Below are 21,495 nucleotides of genomic sequence, written 5' to 3' on the forward strand. Positions count from 1 at the left end.
CCTGCCCTGGTCATGATGCAATTTGGCAGGAAATCCAAACTTGAGCACAAAGTTGCCAAATATCTTTTCAGCTGCAGTTTTTGCTGACTTGTTGGTGCATGCATATGTCTGCACAAAGTGCGTGAAGTGATCCATCACAACTAGGATATACTCATATCCTCCCTTACAGCTTTCCAGATGCAGGTAGTCAATTGAGACCATCTCAAAAGGGTAGGTGGTCACTATATTAACCAGTGGTGCTCTGGTTGGCTTGTTCGGACGCTTCCGTTTGAGGCAGCTGCACACCTTGGTCACATAGTGCTCCACATCTTTTTGCATATGAGGCCAATAGAATCGATCTCGGATCAGCCTGAGTGTTCGCTCCACGCCGAGATGTCCCATTTCCTCATGTTTTTCCCCTATAGATCAGTCGATGGAATGCTGCAGGTAACACTAGTTGAGCTCGAGCCACTGACTTTCTGTACAGGATACCATCTTCATTGACAGATGTTATTCTCCCTCACTAGAACAGAGATGTCATTGCGTCTGTCTCTTCCACCCAGATGAGGCCACTGTCCTGTGATGACATATTATCTCACCTTGCCAATGACTGGATCATCCTCTTGTGTTTTCTTTAGGTTTTCAATGGACACTTCTGCCACTGGGGATGTTACTCGTTCTTTTTCTACGTCATTGCATGCTGCAGTGATGGTGACGACACATCCAGGGCTCAAGCTCGTGGAATTCAAGTTGCAGTGCCTCTGTGACAGTTATTATCGCCTGGCTCCATTATCTGGCTCCATTTCCTGTGTGCATGTATTGCTCCATGTCCAGCGGCATCCGCGACAAGCCGTCAGCGGCCGATATTTGATTGAGTCTGCTAATTCTTCAATCCACTTGTGTGTTGTGGCATTCAGTTTTGCTGTTGTCAATACATAAGTTAAGGGATTATTGTCTGTATAGACAACGAAAGAAGGTGCATAGTACAAGTAATCCCTAAACCTTTCACAGATTGCCCACTTCATGGCTAAAAACTCTAGCTTTCCAGAGTGGAGGTGGTAGTTAGTTTCTGGAGCGGTTAGTGTTCTTGACCCATAACCGATGACAACCAACTTGCCTTGCTGCCTCTGATAAAGTACTGCACCAAGCCTTGACACACACACTCCTTTGACACAATCTTCCCTAAAAATCTCACTTTGTCTTTAAATACTTCACACTTTTTAGTCGTCAGTTTTACTCCATGTGCTTGATAACGACGCTGTGACTTCTCTTATACATACTCAAAGAACATATCTGCTTATACTGTCACTCTAAAAACTTCATTCACGCTGGCGACCTTCTGCACATTCATAAACAACTCTCATTCTCACAGGTTACCGGTGGTTACTATGCCGTTTCTCGTTCGCTAGCATGGCTAGGTGATGCACTATAGCCACATCGACACATCATGACATTCAACTTGCGCAACTCCGATATAAATTCATATTTATATTACTGACTGTTATGATCCATGTTGGTTCTTTTATACCATTTTCATCACTTTCACCCACCTGAAAGCACGGGAATACATTCGGATCAGCAACGCAACTGCATGCTGCAGGCTGTTTTAGTCAACTTCTGAATTAAACAAGGGTAATGTTTTCCCTCGCTTTCTTCCCGAAGGACCCCTGAGCTGACCCAAGTGCCTGCATAAGCTTTCCTCATCGTAACCCAGCATTAACCTCTCACACAATTTAAGCCTCCATTGCAGATACACACATGCCAGGTGAATAAAGGAAACAATTAACAATCAATAAAAATAATAAATAAATGAGAATATTAAAGGGGTCAATGTCCAGTTCCTGTTATTGTGTCCATTGTTAATGAGGGCCCCACACGCTCTCCTCCAAAATGATGGTTTAGGGTTCAAGGTGTTTCAAAAAGCACAGACTTAGTTTATAGCTAAAGAAGAAATGTCGCCCATCTAAAAGAAAGCAATAGTGATCTGGAAGTTCAAAGTAAACTCAGCACCCTGTGGAGCCTCGGGCCACTCCAGGAGTCCCACAGCTGTGCATTGTCCCGCCTTGTGACTCCCATGTGTCCTCTCAGCGTACTACTCTCACACACTGCTTCCTCAAGCGCTGGTCAAACCAAAAGCAACACACTAGCAACAAGTCGCAAGACTTCAGGATCTTTCTCTCTCAAAAACAAGCCATTACAAATGGATAATCCCAGAAGATGTGTGAATGAGCTATTCTCCACTCATAATGAGCATGATATCCACAACATGTATTTGTTCCCAGCATGTAAAAATACCACAGTTGTTACAGCAGGTAACCCAGATAAAAACTCTCACCTGGATGTTGTCAGTTGAAGTGTGTTGACGCGGCAGGAGGGGAGGACAGGTGGGGACCGGCAGTGATTTCCTTAAACAAACCAACGCAGGAGAGCACCTACAATTCAAATACACGCTGGCATGTGAAGGAAACTCGGTCGAGTCTCCAAAACCTCCATTTGCCTGCATTTGAATAAGACAAAGGGTCTTGAACATGTTCGGTGTGAGGCGATGGGGTTCCTGAATCTTATGAACAATCATGGGAATTACATTATAAATGATGATTCAGTTGATTTCGTTTCACTGGCTTCATCATTCAGGCACAAACACAGTCGTGATGCTGTCGGTTGTCTGTTGCTGAATTCACTTTACTAACATTTACAGTAAACAGGAGCTTGTTCAACTGGTTTAATTTTCACCAACGCTTTGTCATTGTAGAGGAACATGTCTGAGTCTGCCCTCGTGTGGACATCTAGATGCAGCATCTAATAAGAGACGGGTTAGAATGGAGAGGAAGTAGTTTGGTTTGTGTTTGTGGTTTGTGTCGTGTATTATTGCTGTAGGGTAACTACTAAGGCTGTGCTGGTCTTCACACTTCTTAAGTCATCTATTGTTTTATATCTTAGCTGATTAGCCCGGTGGATGTCTGGGTTTCTCCACTTGCACCCTCCAGTAAGGTCAAGGTTCAGCAGGAGAAGAGGTACAATGAAAATCTCTGAAGATGATCAAATCTCTATTACTAAACTACTATTGTACCTGTTGGGTCAAATGTATGTTCTTTACAGCTTGTGCCACAATATGAAAACTATGCTCAACAGGTTTTATAAAGTAATTATATCATAAATGACTTTGTTATTCTGAGACTAAATGTAAAGGAGCTGTCATCCACCACTAAAAAGTTTCTCCACAAAGAATCAAACAAAAGCACCACTAAATCTTGTGTTCACCAGAGGTTTGCTAAGTTTCTTGGAAATAAGTAATTTTGCATGAAAAAGCAGTGTCTAAGACCAAAGACAACTTAAACTAAAGTGTGTATGACTTATTTTTTACATCAAATTACCTCAAAGCCACTTATTTAGATGTTCTCCCACCAGTAAAATGATTTCCAAGATTAGTACGATCCACGAAAAGAGTTAACCTCTCAATGAAAATTGGCGACTAAATCCTAAAACAGGGTCAAATGTTTGTTCTTTACAATTTGTGACCAAATATGAATATTATGGGGTTGAGAGTTTGGATGAACAGCTAGCAAAATAAAAACCCATGGCGGCAGTTTTAGGTAATAGCTATCAAAATACAGTATGTCTGTAGATAACATATATAGATATACATTGTCATATTCATGTAATGTGTTTATGTAACTCTGTAATGCTGTTCATTCTGTACACATGACATCTATTGCTTCTGTCCATCCGGGGAGAGGGATCCTCCTCTGTTGCTCTCCTGAAGGTTTCTTCCCTTTTCTCCCTGTGAAAGGTTATTTTTGAGGAGTTTTTTCTGATCCGATGTGAGGTCCTGGGATGTCGTATGTGTACAGATTGTAAAGCCCTCTGAGGCAAATTTGAATAAAATTGAACAGTTCTTCTTTATTAAAAAAAAGATATTTTTTAGATTAATCATTTGAAGTAAACATCCCAAACTTTCCAGAACCAATGCAATAATAAATCAGAATCAATGCAATAATAAATGTCACAGAAGTCTCTCGGAGGTTGCTCCCGCAGGAGTTTGGACCCACGTTGGCATGGCAACACGTCCGGACCACGGCTCACCCGCTGACCGGAAGGCTTCACCACAACACACCGATCCCTCCCTGCCTGCGCGAGCGTTCACACGGCTACCACGTGGTTTCGTCCCGACCAGCAGGCATCCCTGACCGTCACTCCACCTCCTCTTCTGATTGGCGGCTCTCACTGCACCTGCTCGACCCTCGCGCCAATCACACGCTTCGGTCGGTGAGCTCCAAGATGGCTCCAAGATGGCGGCTTCCAGTGCTCTGTATCAGACATCATCGCATATGAAAGCCAAATACCACTATCTGCCGGCCGTCTGAACTTCCGAAGAGGCACACCAGAAGAAGCCCACCGGGGCTGAGTTGTCGCCAGCCGGTGTCGATCTCGGTCTGAAGGGGGTCGTGTTATCCGAGTATGGCCACCGAGAACAGGATCAATTTCTGGAGGAGAAACGCAAAGGTTCCCGGAAGGTGGGTTTCTGTTCCTCTCCTTTAACCTTCCTAGACGAAGCAGGACTAACGTTACTGGTCCATGTTGAAATAGCATATTCACAGTCAGCGCACTATTATATAACATAGCTAGCTAATATCCCAGTTTTGCTTGAATCAACTAATGATTAAGTCGGCTTTATATTGGAATATAAACGTTTAGCGGACCTTAACGTGTACACTGTTCCTTTAAGAAGATGAGGTGACCGTATTTTAGGAATGGGTTCACTTCCTTCACGTGAGGACTGTCTGGTTCTATCTGTGTATAGAACAGCCTCCATCTCTCTCTTCTCTGCTTGCTTCTACCGCTGAGAAGTGGAGGTGTCACGCCCTCCTTCTGCCCCCCAGTCCAGCAGGAGGTGGTGCCACTCGAGGGAGCCTGCACTGTGTGGACCAGGATCACTGCTGTCTCCTCACTTCTCTCCTCTAGGCATCTCTGTGGGCTTTGTTTGAGTCACAGAGGGAAGAAGTTAAATGAATCACATCCTCTTTTTGTGGCAGTGTGATGAGATGACCAAAAGCTTACTACAAGAACACTGATTGACCATATCCTAGTTTGTCTTACAGGTGACGCTTATTACAATGTACAGACTATTATGTGGTATAGGGAAAAAATAACATTACCTTCTGTAAGTGGGAGAAACCATGTGGACCATTGCTTTTAGTTTAGGTCAGATCACTAGGCCAGTCCCAGCTTGTAGAGCTTGCTCAATAGGCACCATGGTAATGGGTTGTTATGGGCACCGAGGACCTGCAGGGTCTTACCCTGCACACAACCTTTACAGACTTCATAGATAAGACAACAGGAGATATTCATACATGTGTTATTATTTACAGTATCTGTACACTACAGACTCTGAGTGGTTGTCATGAGCCAGGGCAGGACAACCAGTGCAGTGTGTTTGGGTAATCATAGAGGAGGGGCTCTCTAAGGAGAGGGCGTTGCTGTCCATGTCTCACACACACACACACACACACACACACACACACACACACACACACACACACGCACACGCGCGCAGATCTCTCTCTAACTGTTGTGGGTGGAAAGCTGTAAAAACACACATGTTTGGACAGGAAAGTCTCGCTGCCTGCCCTTGAGCCTCTCCTGATAAAACAGGTCTGAGGTGATAAACAAGAGACGCCTGCACTGCCAGATAATCAGCAGGCCCGGTTCTCAGCCAGCAGGCTTTCTGTCAGTTTGTTCATGCAAACGATGTGAAATAGGTTGACATGGGTTGGCCCGAGGCATGGGAAGCCACCGTCTGACAGGCCAACTACTAATATGTGTTGCTTTGGGACTTCCACACAAAAGCCTCTGAGCTACTTTGAATGTGCTTATCAATAGGAACATTTCTTTGGATAAACCGTCATATTAGACTCTGGTGAAAGAAAAAGAAACGTTGTTAACAAAGTCCTTTGTTCCCCAATCTGTGATCAGAATCCTTATTCAAGGAAGTTACTTTCCCCAAAAGCTTAACAGTCAAAACATAATTAATTGTTTACAACACTGTAACTAATATCTGATTTGTGCTGAAAACGCAGACACAGATATACCCACTTAATCACCAAGCTATGGAATAACAATTATAGCTGTTTGATTGTTGATCATGCATTACTTAATCCATTTTAAATCCTTTTATTAGAAATGCCCAAATGTTTGAATAGGCTGCTGCTGGAGTGGGTCTGGCCCAGACCCTTCCCTGTGACTGTGGACTGTTGGAAAGAAGCTTCTCACATCCGTTGAGCATAATGGCCACCACAGGGTGGAGAGGAACACTGGGGGGGAGGGGGGGGGGGGGGGTGCAAGCTGTCCCCTTGTTCTGTTCAATACACACTGCAGACGGTACAATCCAAATAGAGTTATTTAATGCAAAGGCAGAATGCAAGGCCCAATTCGCTGGCTCAGTGCTTCACAAAATACTCCTTACTGGGTTTCAAGCTTCACAAAATCATCCAAACACACCGTTTCAGTGATCCCCTGAAACCGGACTTGAAGCGGTCCATCGACCTCCAGATAAAAGCTGGTCTGTCCACCGTGGTCCATTCTCAGATATCATCACTCTCCCAGCAGGAAACCACGGATGTGGTAGAGAGCTCCACCCAGTGTGCCTCCACCCAGAAGTCTTTTAGCCGTCCTCTCACAGGCTGCAGCAGACCTGACACATGATTACATTATGCACAGTAATACAAGTTTGTACATAATATAAATAAACCATTCTTATAAAATGACATTTCTTTTAAGATATGTGTCTTCATGTCAAACCGAGACTCCTTAATGATTTGTTTCTTTTTACATTACCTCTGTACAGCACAGCTTCTCCTTTTACAAATATGTAATGCAAAAAATGTATTGTATCACATACAATATATGGAGTTGTCCTTTCTTGTGTGTATAGATTTGTGTTCACTTGGCTGTTTGCTTGACCTTGTAGGTCGAAACATTGCATTCAATTCAAGCGACACATATGAGGACAGGATGTGCGTGTGTTAACCTGAATATTAAAGGATGGGTAGATGACTATCAGCCTTAGCTGGGTGAAAGACTAGGAGGCTGCATGTGTTGTTCTGCACAGAGGTGACAGCAGTTCACATGTCATCTTCTACAGCGTTCAACCAGTTTATGGAGCGCAGCATCCTCCTCTCGACCCGCGGTTGCGACGCACGTAAGTGCTAAATTTAACCGGACTGCATGGTGTCATGTTGCCCTCACGGATGCATTTTATTTGTCTGTTATTTGTGTCTCCCATTTTCAACCTTGTTTTGCAGCACATTATCCCACGCTTCAAGTACTTGAACATGTGTGGATTGCATGCACCAGTACTGTGCTGACGTTTACATTGTTCAACCTATTTGATTTTTGGTGTTCCTTTGGGTGATATCATCTCCTACATTTCTGCCTATATGAGGCTCCAGCACCACTGTGAATAAGTCTCTTTTTCTTTCTGTTTGATCTCTCACTTTGTCCCTCGGCAGGTATCCCAAAGACACAAAGCCCAAGTTCAACAATCTCAAGACAAAAAAGGCCTCTAGCTTCCACGAGTTTGCCCGCAGTACCAATGACGCTTGGGACATCGACGAAGAGGAGGACGAGGATTTCCTCGGGACCCCAGCCCAATCTTCATCTCTTCCATCAGGTCTCAACTCTTCGTCACCACAGAACCAGGTAGCTACAAGTAATCCTGTTTATCCCTGAGCCGTTCATGGGCATTGAGTCGCTGTGAAAGCAGATATTCTGATGTGGTTCCTCTCAGCAGAATCAGGTCGGGGACATAGAAACCAGGGTGTCCCACAGTCCCGGGACAGAGGATCAAGAGCTCCAGGATGTGTGGGAGGAGGACGCGGAGTGCGAGCACGTCAACGGGGAGGTTGTCAAGTCTAGCAGTGACCTCCACCTCAACACGTCCTCCGGTATGTGGGCAATACACTGCAGAGCTCCATTTGGCATTGAGAGCTACTGAGGAGCTTATCAGGGGATTCCTGTGGGATTCTATCAGGCCTCTAGCATGCACTTTACTATGCTCTGATCCACATGTGCACGAATGTGACAGACAATGAGATAACTAACATGAACACCACAGTACTGTTCACTAATAGTGTATCTTATCGCAATGATGTTCTTTAAGCAAGGTTCCTACGCATCCAGGAAAACCTGGGAAACAGTTGACTAATCTTCCAGTCAATAAAAATGAGAGAAGAATTCAAACGTCTTGGAAGATCTTCTGTTGTCCTGGGACATTACGTCCTAGACAGTCTCCTGTTTTTCAAAGAACTAGTTTTTCGATCAGAGCTCCCCAAAACAGGTAGCATTACATTTGAAAGGCATATTCAGGATCATATTAACATTCAAATTATTTATTTATTATTCATTAGCCTTTATGTAACCAGGTCGGTCCCATTGAGATACAATGACCTCTTTTTCAAGGGAAGCCTGGCCAAGACAGCAGCATAGAAAAATTGCAACAGTCACAAGACACAACAGAAATCACATAACACAGATACAATACATTAAAAAAGATAAAAGGCAACAGGACTAAAGCTCCGGATTCACACCAAAACAAGAACAAGTGCGGTATGAAGCCGCTCCAATTTCTCTCACACAAGTTTTCAAAGTGTCAAGGTTGATGAGCTCCTTTAACTTTAGAGTTTTTTGCAGTGCATTCCAAGCAGCAGGTGCAGCAAACTTAAAACAGTGCTTACCAAATTCAGAGTGAACTTTGGGCATAATTAATAAATAAAACTCATTGGAACGTAAGCAATAATTGCTCTGGGATTTAAAGATGTAGTTACATAAGTAGTAGGGTGATACACAGTGTCTAGAGAACGCAGACAGTTTGCTGGGGCATTCATATATAAGACTGTAATCAAGTACAGGGAGGAAAGTGGTAGCAATCAACTTTTTCTGGTAAAAAAAGAAAAACAAGATTTGTGACGAAAAAAGAATCCCAGTTTAAATTTTTTTTTACCAGATTTTCTACATGTGGTTTAAAAGAAAGTCAATCATCAATTAAAATGCTGAGATACTTGTAACAGTTCACAAGTTCAATTTCATACCCTTGCAATGACAAAATGCTGGGTGGAGACACAGGCACTTTCCTGTTTGGTTTTGGTGGCATTCAAAACGAGTCTTAGTTCAATGAGCTGATTTTCCACAAGGTTAAAAGCAATTTGTAAGTTGCCAAGGGCCTCGGCAAGAGTGGTGCCACAACAATATATAACTGTGTCATCAGCATAAAAATGAAATTTGGCATTTGGGATGTTACTGCCCAATGTATTTACATAAATAACAAACAGAATTAGGCCCAGAACTGAGCCCTGTGGCACACCAGTAGAGACATTTAGCAGTGTGGATGAGCTGCCTTCAAAGCAAACACATTGTTTTCTATTAGACAGATGATTATTGAACCAGCCAACAGCCTGCTCAGTGGCAGTTTATGGACTGCTTTGAATATGCTGCTCTTTGTTATGTTGTGTACTGTATACACACATTTGTGTGTTAAGTTGAACATCACGTCTCATTTGCCTTGGTTGCATTTACTGGTTGTAAACTTAAAAACTAAAACTTTGCATTTACTGGTTGTTAAGCGTCTTTGTGTGTTTTGAAAAGCGCTATATAAATTCGATGTATTATTATTATTAAAAGTTGTTATGACTATATTATTATTGTTTTTCTTGTGTGCACGCTACAGTTCGCTGCACACTGCAGAAGCAGCAGTCTCTCCCAGTCCGCCCCATCATCCCACTGGTGGCCCGCATGTCGGACCAGAACGCGTCGGGAGCGCCGCCCATGACGGTGAGGGAGAAGAGCCGGCTGGACAAATTCAAGCAGCTGCTGGCGAGTCCCAACACTGACCTGGGTAGGAGAGCAGCACTCATAGAGCTAGATAAGAGGACACATTGGCTACAGGCCAATCAACTGTGTTCCTGTCTCTATGCTCTCACAGAGGATCTCCGGAAGCACAGCTGGTCAGGCATACCAAGAGAAGTCCGGCCTATCACGTGGAGGCTTCTCTCTGTAAGTCTCGGGACCTTCCTGTATTTAGCTTGTTCCACAGATTTGGTCTCAACTCAAATTCTGTTTAGTGTCTGTGTGAGCCTGTTGCATTCTTTTCTAGAAAATGTTCCCATAATACCAAAAGCCTTATCCTTTCAGACGACCTTATCTCCTCTCTAATCTCAAAAGCCGCCCCTCTGAGACTGTTCCTGTAACCCTCCTCTGACAGGGCTACCTGCCGGCCAACAAGGAGCGCAGAGAGCTGGTGCTGAGAAGGAAGCGAGAAGAATACTTTGGCTTCATAGAGCAGTATTACCATTCCAGAACCGACGAGCACAACAAAGACACATATCGACAGGTATACTACAGCTCTATGTGGATGGTGAATATAGTGGAATTCCTCAGTGTAATATATTGATCCCAAAAGAGTTCTGCTGCAAACTCTTTGGTACTTCCTGAGTCTGGGTAGCTAGAGGGTGAGCTGTATATGCTGCTCAAAAACTGAACTTCCTGAACCTGTTGTAAGTTCCATTATGTAAATAAAGTTCAAAACCAAACTTCCCTGTTCTCTTTGCTTGTGAGAAGATGGCATCCCGAGATAAGGGAGGGCACATTTTGCAGTGTTTTGGCCGACTCAGATATTCAGCCATATTAATTGGAGCCAGCGTATATAAGAGAGAATATGGTCTGAGCCCTATTACAGCAGCACTGAGGAATTTATTGCATTTACCATCAACAATGATTGGACGTCCACATAAAAGATGGCACATTTGACCTTTTTAACAAATGGACAAAGGTTGTTAGACGACTAAAAATACACAAAGCATGATCTGCTTTGATTAAGTAACAACTCAATCATGTTTCTTGCCGTCAGATCCACATCGACATTCCAAGAACCAACCCTCTGATTCCCTTGTTCCAGCAGCCCGTCGTACAAGAGGTAAGCGCTGAAGTGTCACAACCCGGCTCAGAGACAACAAACGAGCGTGCTGCTAACAAGAAGCTTTTTATTGTTAACAACACAAGTCAAACCATGTAAAGGAGGTATTAGTTATTGAGGTACAATGTGATGCTATCGACCCCGTGAGTGACAGACACTCTGTGAGTGACAGACACTGAGAGAGTGACAGACACTCTGACAGTGACAGACACTGAGAGAGTGACAGACACTCTGAGAGTGACAGACACTCTGACAGTGACAGACACTGAGAGAGTGACAGACACTCTGAGAGCGACAGACACTGGGGAAGGACCAGCATCAGATTACTACACTTGCTGTAAAAGGGAACTGGGCTTGTTCCTTAATGTGGTCACACTATGATGGTTTGTGGCCACGTTTACCAGAAACCTGAATCACAGCCTCACTAGAGCCGGCCAGTATAATCTGTATTAATGTTCAGCTTCGTCAACTTCCAGCCTTTCGTCGTCATATTATGACTTTTCATTAATATTGTAATTTTGTTTTATGCATGTGAAGATCTTGTCTGATGTAGTAACTCATAACGCAGTTGTATTAATTTGCATATACAATAGGTACATTAATCTCATGACATTGATTTCCACTATGCCCAACCCGAAGCACAATACTTGCACATGTTACTCCTTCTATTTCACGCAGCAGTTATGAGTATTGGTTTGCAATCTCTTAACACAAAATGCTGTGAAAATCTCTTAACAGATTCCATAATACATCACACTGTAAGTTTATCACAACATCGAGACATTTTAACCTGCAAGTGTGTCGGGATTTAGGGAAATGTATTATCAGGAATTGAATATGATATTCATAACTATGTTTTCATCCATGCCTAATCACCTGAAACTAAGAATAGATTTTGAATGAGCCCTTGATCTCTACACTGAGTACTGTGTTACTGCAACAAATGGATTCTGCATTCTATGCAGATGATTTAGCTTTATCTCATAAACTGGCCGCTTGTGAAACAATCCATTCCTACCCCAGTCTGAGCAATGAACAGCGCACGGATAGCAGAAAAGGTTGTTATTCACTCAGCTGTTGGAACATTGATTCTAACAACCAGACATGATGCTGTAAACGGTCTTAATTCAATGTTTCAAGCTTGATAACTCAGCATAACGACTGACTTCTGACAACATGTGCACCCATATTTGTGATGACGTCGACTGTGAAAGAGTCTACTGTACTTGATACTTCCAATTTGACAGATTCAAAGACGTGGACATTGCAAGCAAGCTGTCATTTGTGGCATTTTGGGGAAAGTGGGATCCATTTGCTTTTGGACTTATGGAGCTTCAATACTAACTGGAGTAACCTTTAATAATCCAAAATACATTCATCTACAGTAATGCTTCAAGGCAAATAACATGAAACTACAATTCAAAGAAACAGACCCTCCTGATGAGCTATAGTGTTGCAATGCTGCTGGGTAATGGTCACATGGGCATGGACTTGTGGAGCTGAGGATCAAACCGCCGGTCCTCTGATTGAAGGACGACCCTGCTCACCACTGATCCACGATCTCACACACAGCACATATCAATCAACCCGTTTGTCTTTCCACAGGTGTTTGAGCGTATCCTTTTCATCTGGGCCATCCGCCACCCAGCCAGCGGCTACGTCCAGGGAATCAATGATTTGGTCACGCCCTTCTTTGTGGTCTTCCTCTCTGAGTTCGTCAGTAAGTCACTCTTGTAAAATGTCCTGCACGAAGCCCGTTACATTGACACCAAAGGGACTCATGTCAGCTTTTGTTTTGTTTACCTATATTGTACAATGTTGTTACTAGGGCTGATACCGCATCACACCCGAGGTCATAAACATCTCTATAATCAGTCTGAATAAGAGTCATCCGTGTGAGTCATTTCCATTCAGTGTTCTTTGTTGGCCCAGCAGAGGATGTGGAGAACTTTGAGGTGGCAGCGCTGCCTCCGGACACCCAGAGAAACATCGAAGCTGACAGCTTCTGGTGCATGAGCAAGCTGCTGGATGGAATACAGGTCTGGTCACACACACACACTTACACACCTCAATGAACACTTGTTTAAAGCTGCAAATGTGCCCGTTTACTGAACCTCAATCCTTTCAGGACAACTACACCTTTGCTCAGCCTGGAATCCAGAACAAAGTGAAAGCTTTGGAGGAGCTGGTCAGCAGGATAGATGGTAAGTGGACTTATGTCGGTGAGTCAGGAGTTTTGTGTGTCACGTATACTCTGCACATGCACACATTTTAAACAAGCCCAGAGAGAGGCAGGAGCTGCTCCTGCCTCTCTCTGGCTACAGGCTACAGGTGCACACTATTATCCTGTGTGTGTGTGTGTGTGTGTGTGTGTGTGTGTGTGTGTGTGTGTGTGTGTGTGTGTGTGTGTGTGTTTCTGCCCCCCCTCCCCCCCCCCCCCCCCCCAGAGGACATTCACAATCATTTCAAAAGATATGAGGTGGAGTATCTGCAGTTTGCGTTCCGGTGGATGAACAATCTGCTGATGAGGGAGCTGCCGCTTCGTTGCACTATTCGTCTCTGGGACACCTACCAGGTAGAGCCGAGTGTACACCACCTACACACCTTCCCAGTATAAAGTAACCCGGTACAACAGCAGCACAGACTGCTACCTGAAGAACTACTGTAGAATGTACTGGTTCATCCACTCAATCGTCCAGTATTTGTTACGTTGACTGGTTCTGGCTCTCTTCCTGGGTTTCTGCAGGCTGAAGCGGAGGGTTTCTCCCACTTCCATCTGTATGTCTGCTCTGCTTTCCTCATTGAGTGGCGCAAAGAAATCCTCTCCATGGTTGACTTTCAGGTATCAATCTGTGCTCTTTGTAGTCATTCATACTTATCTGAGACAGTAACCACTAAATATTGATATAAGTACCAACAGATGGAAACAAGACTGACTGTAAAGACAGGTTTATGGAAGCAGAGAAAAAGGATGTGATGATTTGGATATTAAAAGCAACTGTATTGAAGAAGACTTGAAATTAGAGATTGAGACCATAAACTCATGTTTACAATGTTTACTGAGGAAAGAAATCAAGAGAAGTAGAGTCATTTCATATAGACTTCTATACAACCAGAGGAGTCGCCCCCTGGTGGCCAGTAGAGAGAATGCAGCTTTAACACATGAAGCATGGACTTCTTTACAACCAGAGGAGTCGCCCCCTGGGGGTCAGTAGAGAGAATGCAGCTGTAACACATGAAGCATAGACTTCTATACAACCAGAGGAGTCGCCCCCTGATGGTCAGGAGAGAGAATGCAGCTTTAACACATGGAGCATAAACTTCTATACAACCAGAGGAGTCACCCCCTGGTGGTCAGAAGAGAGGATGCAGCTTTAACACATGAAGCATAGACTTCTATACAACCAGAGGAATCGCCCCCTGGTGGCCACTAGAGAGAATGCAGGTTAAAGAAACTGTTATCAACCCACTGCCTTACAAAATAGTTCCATGTAAATAGAGATTGTTACTGCTTTTCAGGGCCTTCTCATGCTACTGCAGAACCTCCCCACAATACACTGGGGCAACGAGGAAGTGGGTCTCCTCCTGGCTGAAGCTTATAGACTGAAGTACATGTTCGCAGACGCACCCAGCCACTACAAGAGATAGGCCCGAGGCATCCCCCCTGAGATCAGAGCAGGCTGTGACATGGAAGGCACCCCCAGTATTCAAGACACTCCAGGCGTCCATGTGTTGTCTTTGAGGTGACCTGGAAGAGGACAAAACTTCTCCTGTGAAAATGAAGTCCAGCGAATGTCACAGTGGATTGGGTTAATGGTGCTCCCATGGAGCTCAGTGAATATGAGAGACTATTTTGTATCGGTATGATAACCACAGCTATGCCACCTTGGTAGACTAATGCTGGTTTTGGGTCATGCCACATTAATTGTCTCTCATGTGAAACGTACACTCAGAAGAACATGCTGCTGGGATGATGCTTTTATTGAAAGATTGCATCCACAGATTTCTATTTTCTTGTTTTGAAGATGTGTTTTTGGTATTTGTTTTAAAACTCATATATGTAAAACCGGGGGGAAATACTTTATTTTTCTTTTTATATCTATTGAGTCTGACACTGTCAAGCTGTTATAAATATAATGGATCGCACCATATCTTTTGGTTCAGGGTTACCAAATTTGCACTGTACAATCAACTTATAAAAGTCCTTATTTGGGACCAGTACGGATATTCTGAATTGTATTAGGTATTACACCTAAGAGTAGCAAATATTAGATACTGTGTTTTATTTCAAGTTGGGGTTTGTTTTACAAGTGGAGAAACTGATTCTGTGTCAGTTGGCCTTGGTTATCATAACTCGGCATCAATCACCAGGAGGCTCTCGGGTGTAATATATATATATATATATGTATGTGTATGTGTGTGTGTGTATATATATATATATATATATATATATATATATATATATATATATATATATATATATATAATGTGTGTATATATGGTACAATTAAAATGTGACTGCCTCTGAATAGACAAGGAACGATGGAGACCTTCTGGTTAATGTAGCTTTGAAATTCCTTGCGCCATTATTTTATGTTGGATAATTCAAAATGTTCTACTTTTGAATGCATTTTTAGTTTGAGCTCTGTAACGTCTGGTCTGTTTTGACCTGAGCCTATTCAAACTCATTTCTCAATGCATAATGATGTGTATGATGGTCTGATCCTCTATGAAGTATCTGAGTAGATACCTGTGGCTACTGTAAAACCTGCATATGAATCAACAATGTTTGAGATCCTCAGTTGAGGGTAACTTTTTAGTATTGTTTATGGGGTTAGAGATATTTTTTGAATGGAGGAGATGCCTTGCCAATGCTCGTTCAGTACTGAAGGACATTTATCCACACCATCCTACTGGAGACTGTGGACACAGTGCAGCTCACATTATATGAAGATGCCTTTGTTCTGATCATTTGTAATATTCTCCTGACAGTTTAGAGTGTACAGTAACACGGATAAATGCTTGTGTTTTATATTTGTCTACAGGTTGGGTTAGGTGTTGGTGGGGGGTGAATATGTGTGTTGCTATCTACCTTCATTACCAGTGCTAATTATAACACAACGTATGTTTGAGAGATATGACAATCCTTATCCTATGATTTCTCTCCCATAGGTTTCTTTTCTTTTGTCAGGTTTGACATCTGGATTCCCTGTACACTTAATTCCTGGTGATTGTATACTACAACAAATTGAATAGCATGAGTCTTAATTCATATTCAGGAATTATTGATTGCCTCTGAAATATGGGGGCTCAACCATAGCTTGAAGTGTTTCACAGTCTGTGAAAGGGATCTTTTTATTGCTGTAAAATCCTAACACTGCTGTATACTTATTTCTGGTTTATTTTACTTAAAGCCAGCTATAATCTGGTGTTCATCCACCTTGTTTGAACCATCTAAAACATGCTGAATGTGTGAGTGTTGTTGTTGAATGTATGCCTTTAGCCTTAAAGTAGTGTGTTGTTTTCATTCAGGAGCACCAACTGATTGTTTACTCCATGATGTTTTGATCTAAAGGTCATTATGATGGCAGGTTGATAACTAGAGGCTGACTAAATAAGCACTTCACAGCTGTTCACGCTGTCTCTGTATTGGGCTTTGAATTAAGACTATAAAACAATGATGTTGTGTTATCATGTAATAAAGGTAATTTAATGTAAACGAATGAACTATACTCGTGCTCACTGACCTATGCTCGCGCTAACTGATTTATGCTCGTGCTAACTGAATACAACGTTCCTGTCGAAGCTCGAACGGGGTATTGAAATGTGCACGTGACGCGCCGGAAGTGATGCTGACAACTCCGAGAAGTGCCGTGAACGCAGCATAAACTTCGGTTTCACTTTTGCAGCCATGGCGGTGTTGTTTTCTTCTCCGAAACCTGAGGCTCACGCGACGGACCGCACGGATTCAACCAGTCGGCCAGAACCACGTGGACCCACCTCAGAGTGAGGTCTGGGTCCGGCTTGGACGTTTCCGCGAACGGAAGCGGCGTTCATGACTTGTTAGTGCGGCTCGCAACAAGCTAACGCCCGCAACACGACACGGTCCAGAGAGGAAGCTCACCGCCTTCACTCCGCGGTCCTCTCGCTGCCATGTTGGGACGTGACTAAGCTTCTGTGCTGCTGGTTCTACTGGAAGCGAGCTAACGGGTGAGCTAGTGGAGAAGAAACACGAGCTAACCCACCAAAGTTAGCTGCTGCCGCCTTGTATGGTAGCTCTTGTTTGTGTGTGGCTTCCAAGCTAATGACTCAAACTTGTACTCCTGCAGAGCAGCTCGGGGAAGGAGGATGGATGGTGTCAGCTGGAGCACCACCAGGGCCCAGGAGTCGTTCAGCCGCTCTAAGACTGCAGCAGACACGCTGTCGAGGCTGGCCAGCTTCATCGCACGGGCTGACCCGAAACAGCCCACACCGAAGCAGACACTGAAACAGAGGCAGCAACCGTCCCACCTGGACACGCATGTGTGTCAGGAATGTGGTAAGGACTTCCCTTATGCCACAGAGCTGCTGCACCACCAGGAAGTCACACACACACTACCCAAGCCTCACAGGTGTCCGTCCTGTGGGCAGGAGTTCTCCCTGAAGTCGTCCCTACAACTACACAAGTGCAATCGTGACTCTTCCCTGTGTGAGCTTTGTCCTGTAGAGTCACAGCTGGGTTCTCCGTGTCCCTCGGGTACAACCTCAGTTCCTGAGTCACCTCACCTCCTGGACGGTAGCCCTTACGCGTGTGCCCCATGTGGGAGAGGCTTCAGCCAGAAGCAGGCTCTGCTGCACCATCAGCAAGCTGGTTGTAGTGAACCACCATACCCGTCAGATATAGTTAATGCAAGTATCTTTCCAGATGATTCTCCGCCAGTTTCTGAGGGAGACTCAACCCGCTCTGATTGCTCAGACACCCCAGGGACCAGCAGCCGAGCTGTCGGCATGTGCCAGCTTTGTTCGACAACGTTCCGCACAAAGACCGCGCTGCAACGGCACAAACAGACTCACCATGCAGAACAGGGGCGAAAGACCAAAGGAGAAAGTACTGATGGCGAGGCGAAGAAAGAGCGGAATACCACGGTGAACAGGGATCTAATTAAAATGCCAAAATCCAGAACAAAGCTTCTGGACTGTCGTTCTTGTGACATGGTTTTCAGGAGCATCTCTAAGCTGTACATGCACAGAAAAGAGAAGCACAGCAGAGAGAAAAACATTCTGAGAGAACCAAGGCCGGTCGTAATCAAGCGCAGGAGAGTATGCACGTATGCATGTCAGGTCTGCAGCAAAGTCTTCTTGCATCATTTGTCACTTAGGGCACATTGCAGACAGCACACAGCCTCAAGCGTCACCACAATCCAAAACACAAGTCTGCCTGTAGGATGTACCACCAAAGACTCAGAGTTATCAGGTAAAGTAAAACCCATCATAGCAGAAGACAAGCCTGTGAAGGCTGGTCCAGGGAGGCCCAGGAAAGTGGCCAAAGTAGAGAACAAGGCTCCTGGTCCAGGGAGATGCAGACACGTGCCTGAAGTGGAGGAGGAGGAGGAGGAGGACGATGAACTGGAGAGGGAGTTCCCATGCCCCTCATGTGCAGAGGTTTTCTCTCTGCAGTCGCAGCTCCGGGAGCACGTGGAGCTCCACCAGTCCTCCGTGAAGAGGAGGCAGTGCAGCGTGTGCACAAGCGAGATGGACACCTGTAAATGGCCAGGCTCCAAGAGGCAGAGGCTATACCACTGTGTGCCTTGCCAGCAGGGTTTTTCAGCCCTGGACTCCTTCCTAGAACACTGTCAGGAGCACCTGCGAGTCCGGGTGGAGGAGGACAGCATCACAGAGGGCTACACGCATCAGGCCAACAAAGCCTGAGATCCAGTTTGAATGTTGTCAGCCATTTGCCTTTTTGCGTTGAGGAATTTGAGTGATGAGATCTCTTATGATGCTTGTGTTGATTTACCAATTCACTGATGGGGCATTTAGTTTGTAAACCTGCAAGGTCGGTTTAAAGCTCTCCATACCATGTCAAGGTTTGAATAGAATGACTTGTTAAAGGACCATGCCTGGCTTTTTGCATGTTTTATTTGGGTGTTTCACTATAAAACACAAACTTCACTGCCAACCATATAAAACATACCATAGTTATTTTTTAGATATTCAAATGTGTTCTACATTCTAGGCAGCCACCTGTTTCTTGTCCAGTAAATCAGCTTGTGTGAAATCATTACAGGGACCATTTAGGCAGAGGTTTGCATTTCAAAGGACACCATGTGTAAGAATCCGACGAGCACTCGTTTGCTCCAGTAATTATCAAAATCCATCTCACCTTTTATTACTCCATAGATTTGTATGATTAAACATAAATCTAAGGTTCACGGTGGTGGATCACGTATTCTGGCGTCTCTGCAAGTTGTTTTTCATACTTGAGTGAAATGCATTGAAACCTTTAGCAGCCTCACAAATAGATTAAAAAACATGCAAAAACACTTATATAGTTGTTTCATAGAAATGGAACCTCCACTCTACACATCAGGACCTAGTTTCCCAAATGCATCTTGAACCTCGGATGCTCTTAGCCTGATGGTGCTTTTTAGGAAATGAGGCCGTCTGCACCGTCATGGTACGTTCTACAGTACCGCCAGATATATAGTTTGTCAGTCTATTTTTACACCAATGTCTGGAGTACTTTTGCTAAGTAAGGTCACATGTCTTCTGCTGTATTTTAGTTATTTTTCTTACACATTTGGCAATAATTAGTCACAGATTGGTGGGAAGTGTGGCATGTTGTTAGGGCACTAGATGAAAAGGTCCGGCTTTGGTCAAGACTGCAAAGCGTTAGCACTTGCTGCCCCAAAGTATAACATGTTGATGTGTTTTGAGCATTTATATGTGCTGTTCAGAGGCTCCAACATGTGTTTAGTTATCATCATAGAGGGATCAAACTTTGAATGGCTGTCATGGGTAGTTCTATCCAGTACAACGTCTTCAATAAGGCCGGTCTTTTTAGCTGGCATGTACTGGAATGAGATTAGCCAGCTATGCAAGCAGATAGCCTGCTGGCAGCCCTTCAGTTCGTTTGGGACGCTTGAAAGGTGTGCTTTAGTGAATTAACAAGGATCAACATGAGGTTGTTGTTCTTCAGGATTTTCTGTTTTCAAAGTTTGACTGAAAATGTAAACCATGATTTAAGGGGTTTGATGCTTCTACTTTTCTTTTTTCAAGGTCTTTACATTTGTGTATGGCTCTTTATAGATGAATATAATTAAAACGATTCTCATTAAATGTTTTGTCTGGACTCTTTAAAGTGATTTTGTGAGGTTATTTTTTTACGCTACATAATTTAAATAAAAAGTCAAGCTTTTTTTTTTAAAGATAAAACTTAAAATGTAGGCTTACTCTGTTACAAAAATAGTTTAGTATTAAATTGTTTGATCTTGTGCCTGCCTGCCTAGAATATATACAGTAATAAAGCGATAGATATACTTTATTCATCCCCAGGGGGGAATTTGTTTGTAGCAGCAGCAAACAAGGTTACAATAAAATACAAATCTTTGTCTCTGTTTAGCTGACTTTTACTTTGATTTTCTCAAAGACTGTACAGTAAAATCTCATAAAAATAACCGTAGACATAGCAGAGGTCCTCATGAACAACATACCAGTGTCATTAGGGTCCTCGTGACGACTTCGTCGTAGAGGAACCTATTGTTTTTCGTGGAATTCTTATTATTCTTTTTCTCTCCAAAGAAACCCCTTTTTGGGGCCTTTATCATATCCCAAACGTTCTTAAATTTAACATGCATATCAGGACTGGTGAAAAATTTGATAATTTGGAGGTCTCGCATTTGGGGACAAAATAAATTTCTCTATAGCGCCCCCTTGAGGCAGAAAGCCTGCGGTTTTTGCTAACAATGTCCGATTGACTTGAAATTTGGTACACATGTCCACTTGGACCTCCTCTACAAAAAAGTTGGTGGTTATAAAATGCGGCAACTTAGTTTTTCCGCCATTTTGAACTTTGTACAAAAACACGTTTTTTCAATTTTCTCGTAAACGCTGCGTCCGATTGATGCGAAAATCTATATGCTTCATCAATGGTTCAATGTCATCAAATCTTATCAAAAGTTTGTTGATATCTTATTGCGTTCAGAAGATATGGGCCAATTAACTTTTAAGGGGTGCGGCCTCATATTTAAAGACACATAACTTCCAAATGACTCGGCCTATCCATACCAAATTGCTAGCATATGTCCACATTGAGTCCCTTAACGTTCCCTATTTTTTCATAATATTTGAAGATTAGGGGGCGCTGCAGTAAATCGCTCAATATCGCAATTTTTAGCCTTTTTTGGCGTTTTTTTCACTTTTTTGGACGTTGTAAAACTGCAAACTCCTCCTAGAGCTTAAACCCGATTCATTCCAAAATCAGGCTGTGTGTTCTAGAGACCTTAGCAATGAAAAGTTATAAAAGGATTTAAAAAATATAAAACTATGTGCGTAGGGGCCTCTTTCAAAGA

At 43.5% G+C, this 21,495-nt stretch overlaps 2 protein-coding genes and 1 long non-coding RNA gene across 7 annotated transcripts; 2 read left to right on the forward strand and 1 right to left on the reverse strand.

Moving 5' to 3' along the window:
* Positions 1–4,068: 4,068 nt before the first annotated feature.
* On the forward strand, positions 4,069–16,668 carry tbc1d22b (TBC1 domain family, member 22B). Of its 3 annotated transcripts, none has more exons than XM_034537034.1 (13): positions 4,069–4,493; positions 7,488–7,677; positions 7,766–7,922; positions 9,701–9,868; positions 9,956–10,026; positions 10,235–10,363; positions 10,880–10,945; positions 12,551–12,665; positions 12,878–12,984; positions 13,074–13,149; positions 13,393–13,520; positions 13,692–13,787; positions 14,465–16,668. In XM_034537034.1, exons 1-13 carry the CDS (start codon positions 4,438–4,440, stop codon positions 14,591–14,593), a joined length of 1,488 nt encoding a protein of 495 aa, XP_034392925.1. In that variant the 5' UTR covers positions 4,069–4,437; the 3' UTR covers positions 14,594–16,668. The 3 variants fall into 3 exon arrangements, with proteins under 3 accessions (XP_034392925.1, XP_034392927.1, XP_034392926.1); XM_034537036.1 differs by having other exon boundaries at positions 7,769–7,922; XM_034537035.1 differs by having other exon boundaries at positions 4,070–4,493; positions 12,881–12,984.
* Positions 4,413–5,395, reverse strand: LOC117733405. Its single transcript, XR_004609740.1, has 3 exons — positions 5,136–5,395; positions 4,680–4,954; positions 4,413–4,523 (listed from the first exon to the last, which is right to left on the reverse strand). It is a non-coding gene; the product is annotated as an uncharacterized LOC117733405 (long non-coding RNA).
* Positions 16,669–16,758: 90 nt separating the features above from the next.
* On the forward strand, positions 16,759–20,258 carry si:ch211-148l7.4 (uncharacterized protein LOC563603 homolog). Of its 3 annotated transcripts, XM_034538043.1 has the most exons (3): positions 16,793–17,155; positions 17,275–17,483; positions 17,850–20,258. In XM_034538043.1, exons 2-3 carry the CDS (start codon positions 17,294–17,296, stop codon positions 18,851–18,853), a joined length of 1,194 nt encoding a protein of 397 aa, XP_034393934.1. In that variant the 5' UTR covers positions 16,793–17,155; positions 17,275–17,293; the 3' UTR covers positions 18,854–20,258. The 3 variants fall into 3 exon arrangements, with proteins under 3 accessions (XP_034393932.1, XP_034393934.1, XP_034393933.1); XM_034538041.1 differs by having other exon boundaries at positions 16,759–17,155; positions 17,275–20,258; XM_034538042.1 differs by having other exon boundaries at positions 17,280–20,258.
* The last annotated feature ends 1,237 nt before the right edge of the window (positions 20,259–21,495 follow it).

This window comes from Cyclopterus lumpus, chromosome 7, assembly GCF_009769545.1.
Source record: "Cyclopterus lumpus isolate fCycLum1 chromosome 7, fCycLum1.pri, whole genome shotgun sequence".
Lineage (NCBI taxonomy): Eukaryota > Metazoa > Chordata > Actinopteri > Perciformes > Cyclopteridae > Cyclopterus > Cyclopterus lumpus.

Bases quoted from the DNA above. Each gene is read 5' to 3' on its own strand.
- tbc1d22b (XM_034537034.1), top strand. From the start codon at position 4,438: ATGGCCACCGAGAACAGGATCAATTTCTGGAGGAGAAACGCAAAGGTT. The intron at 12,666-12,877 runs GTAAGTCACTCT...TTGTTGGCCCAG, and splicing joins CTTCCTCTCTGAGTTCGTCA to CAGAGGATGTGGAGAACTTT. The intron at 13,150-13,392 runs GTAAGTGGACTT...CCCCCCCCCCAG, and splicing joins GCTGGTCAGCAGGATAGATG to AGGACATTCACAATCATTTC.
- si:ch211-148l7.4 (XM_034538041.1), top strand. From the start codon at position 17,294: ATGGATGGTGTCAGCTGGAGCACCACCAGGGCCCAGGAGTCGTTCAGC.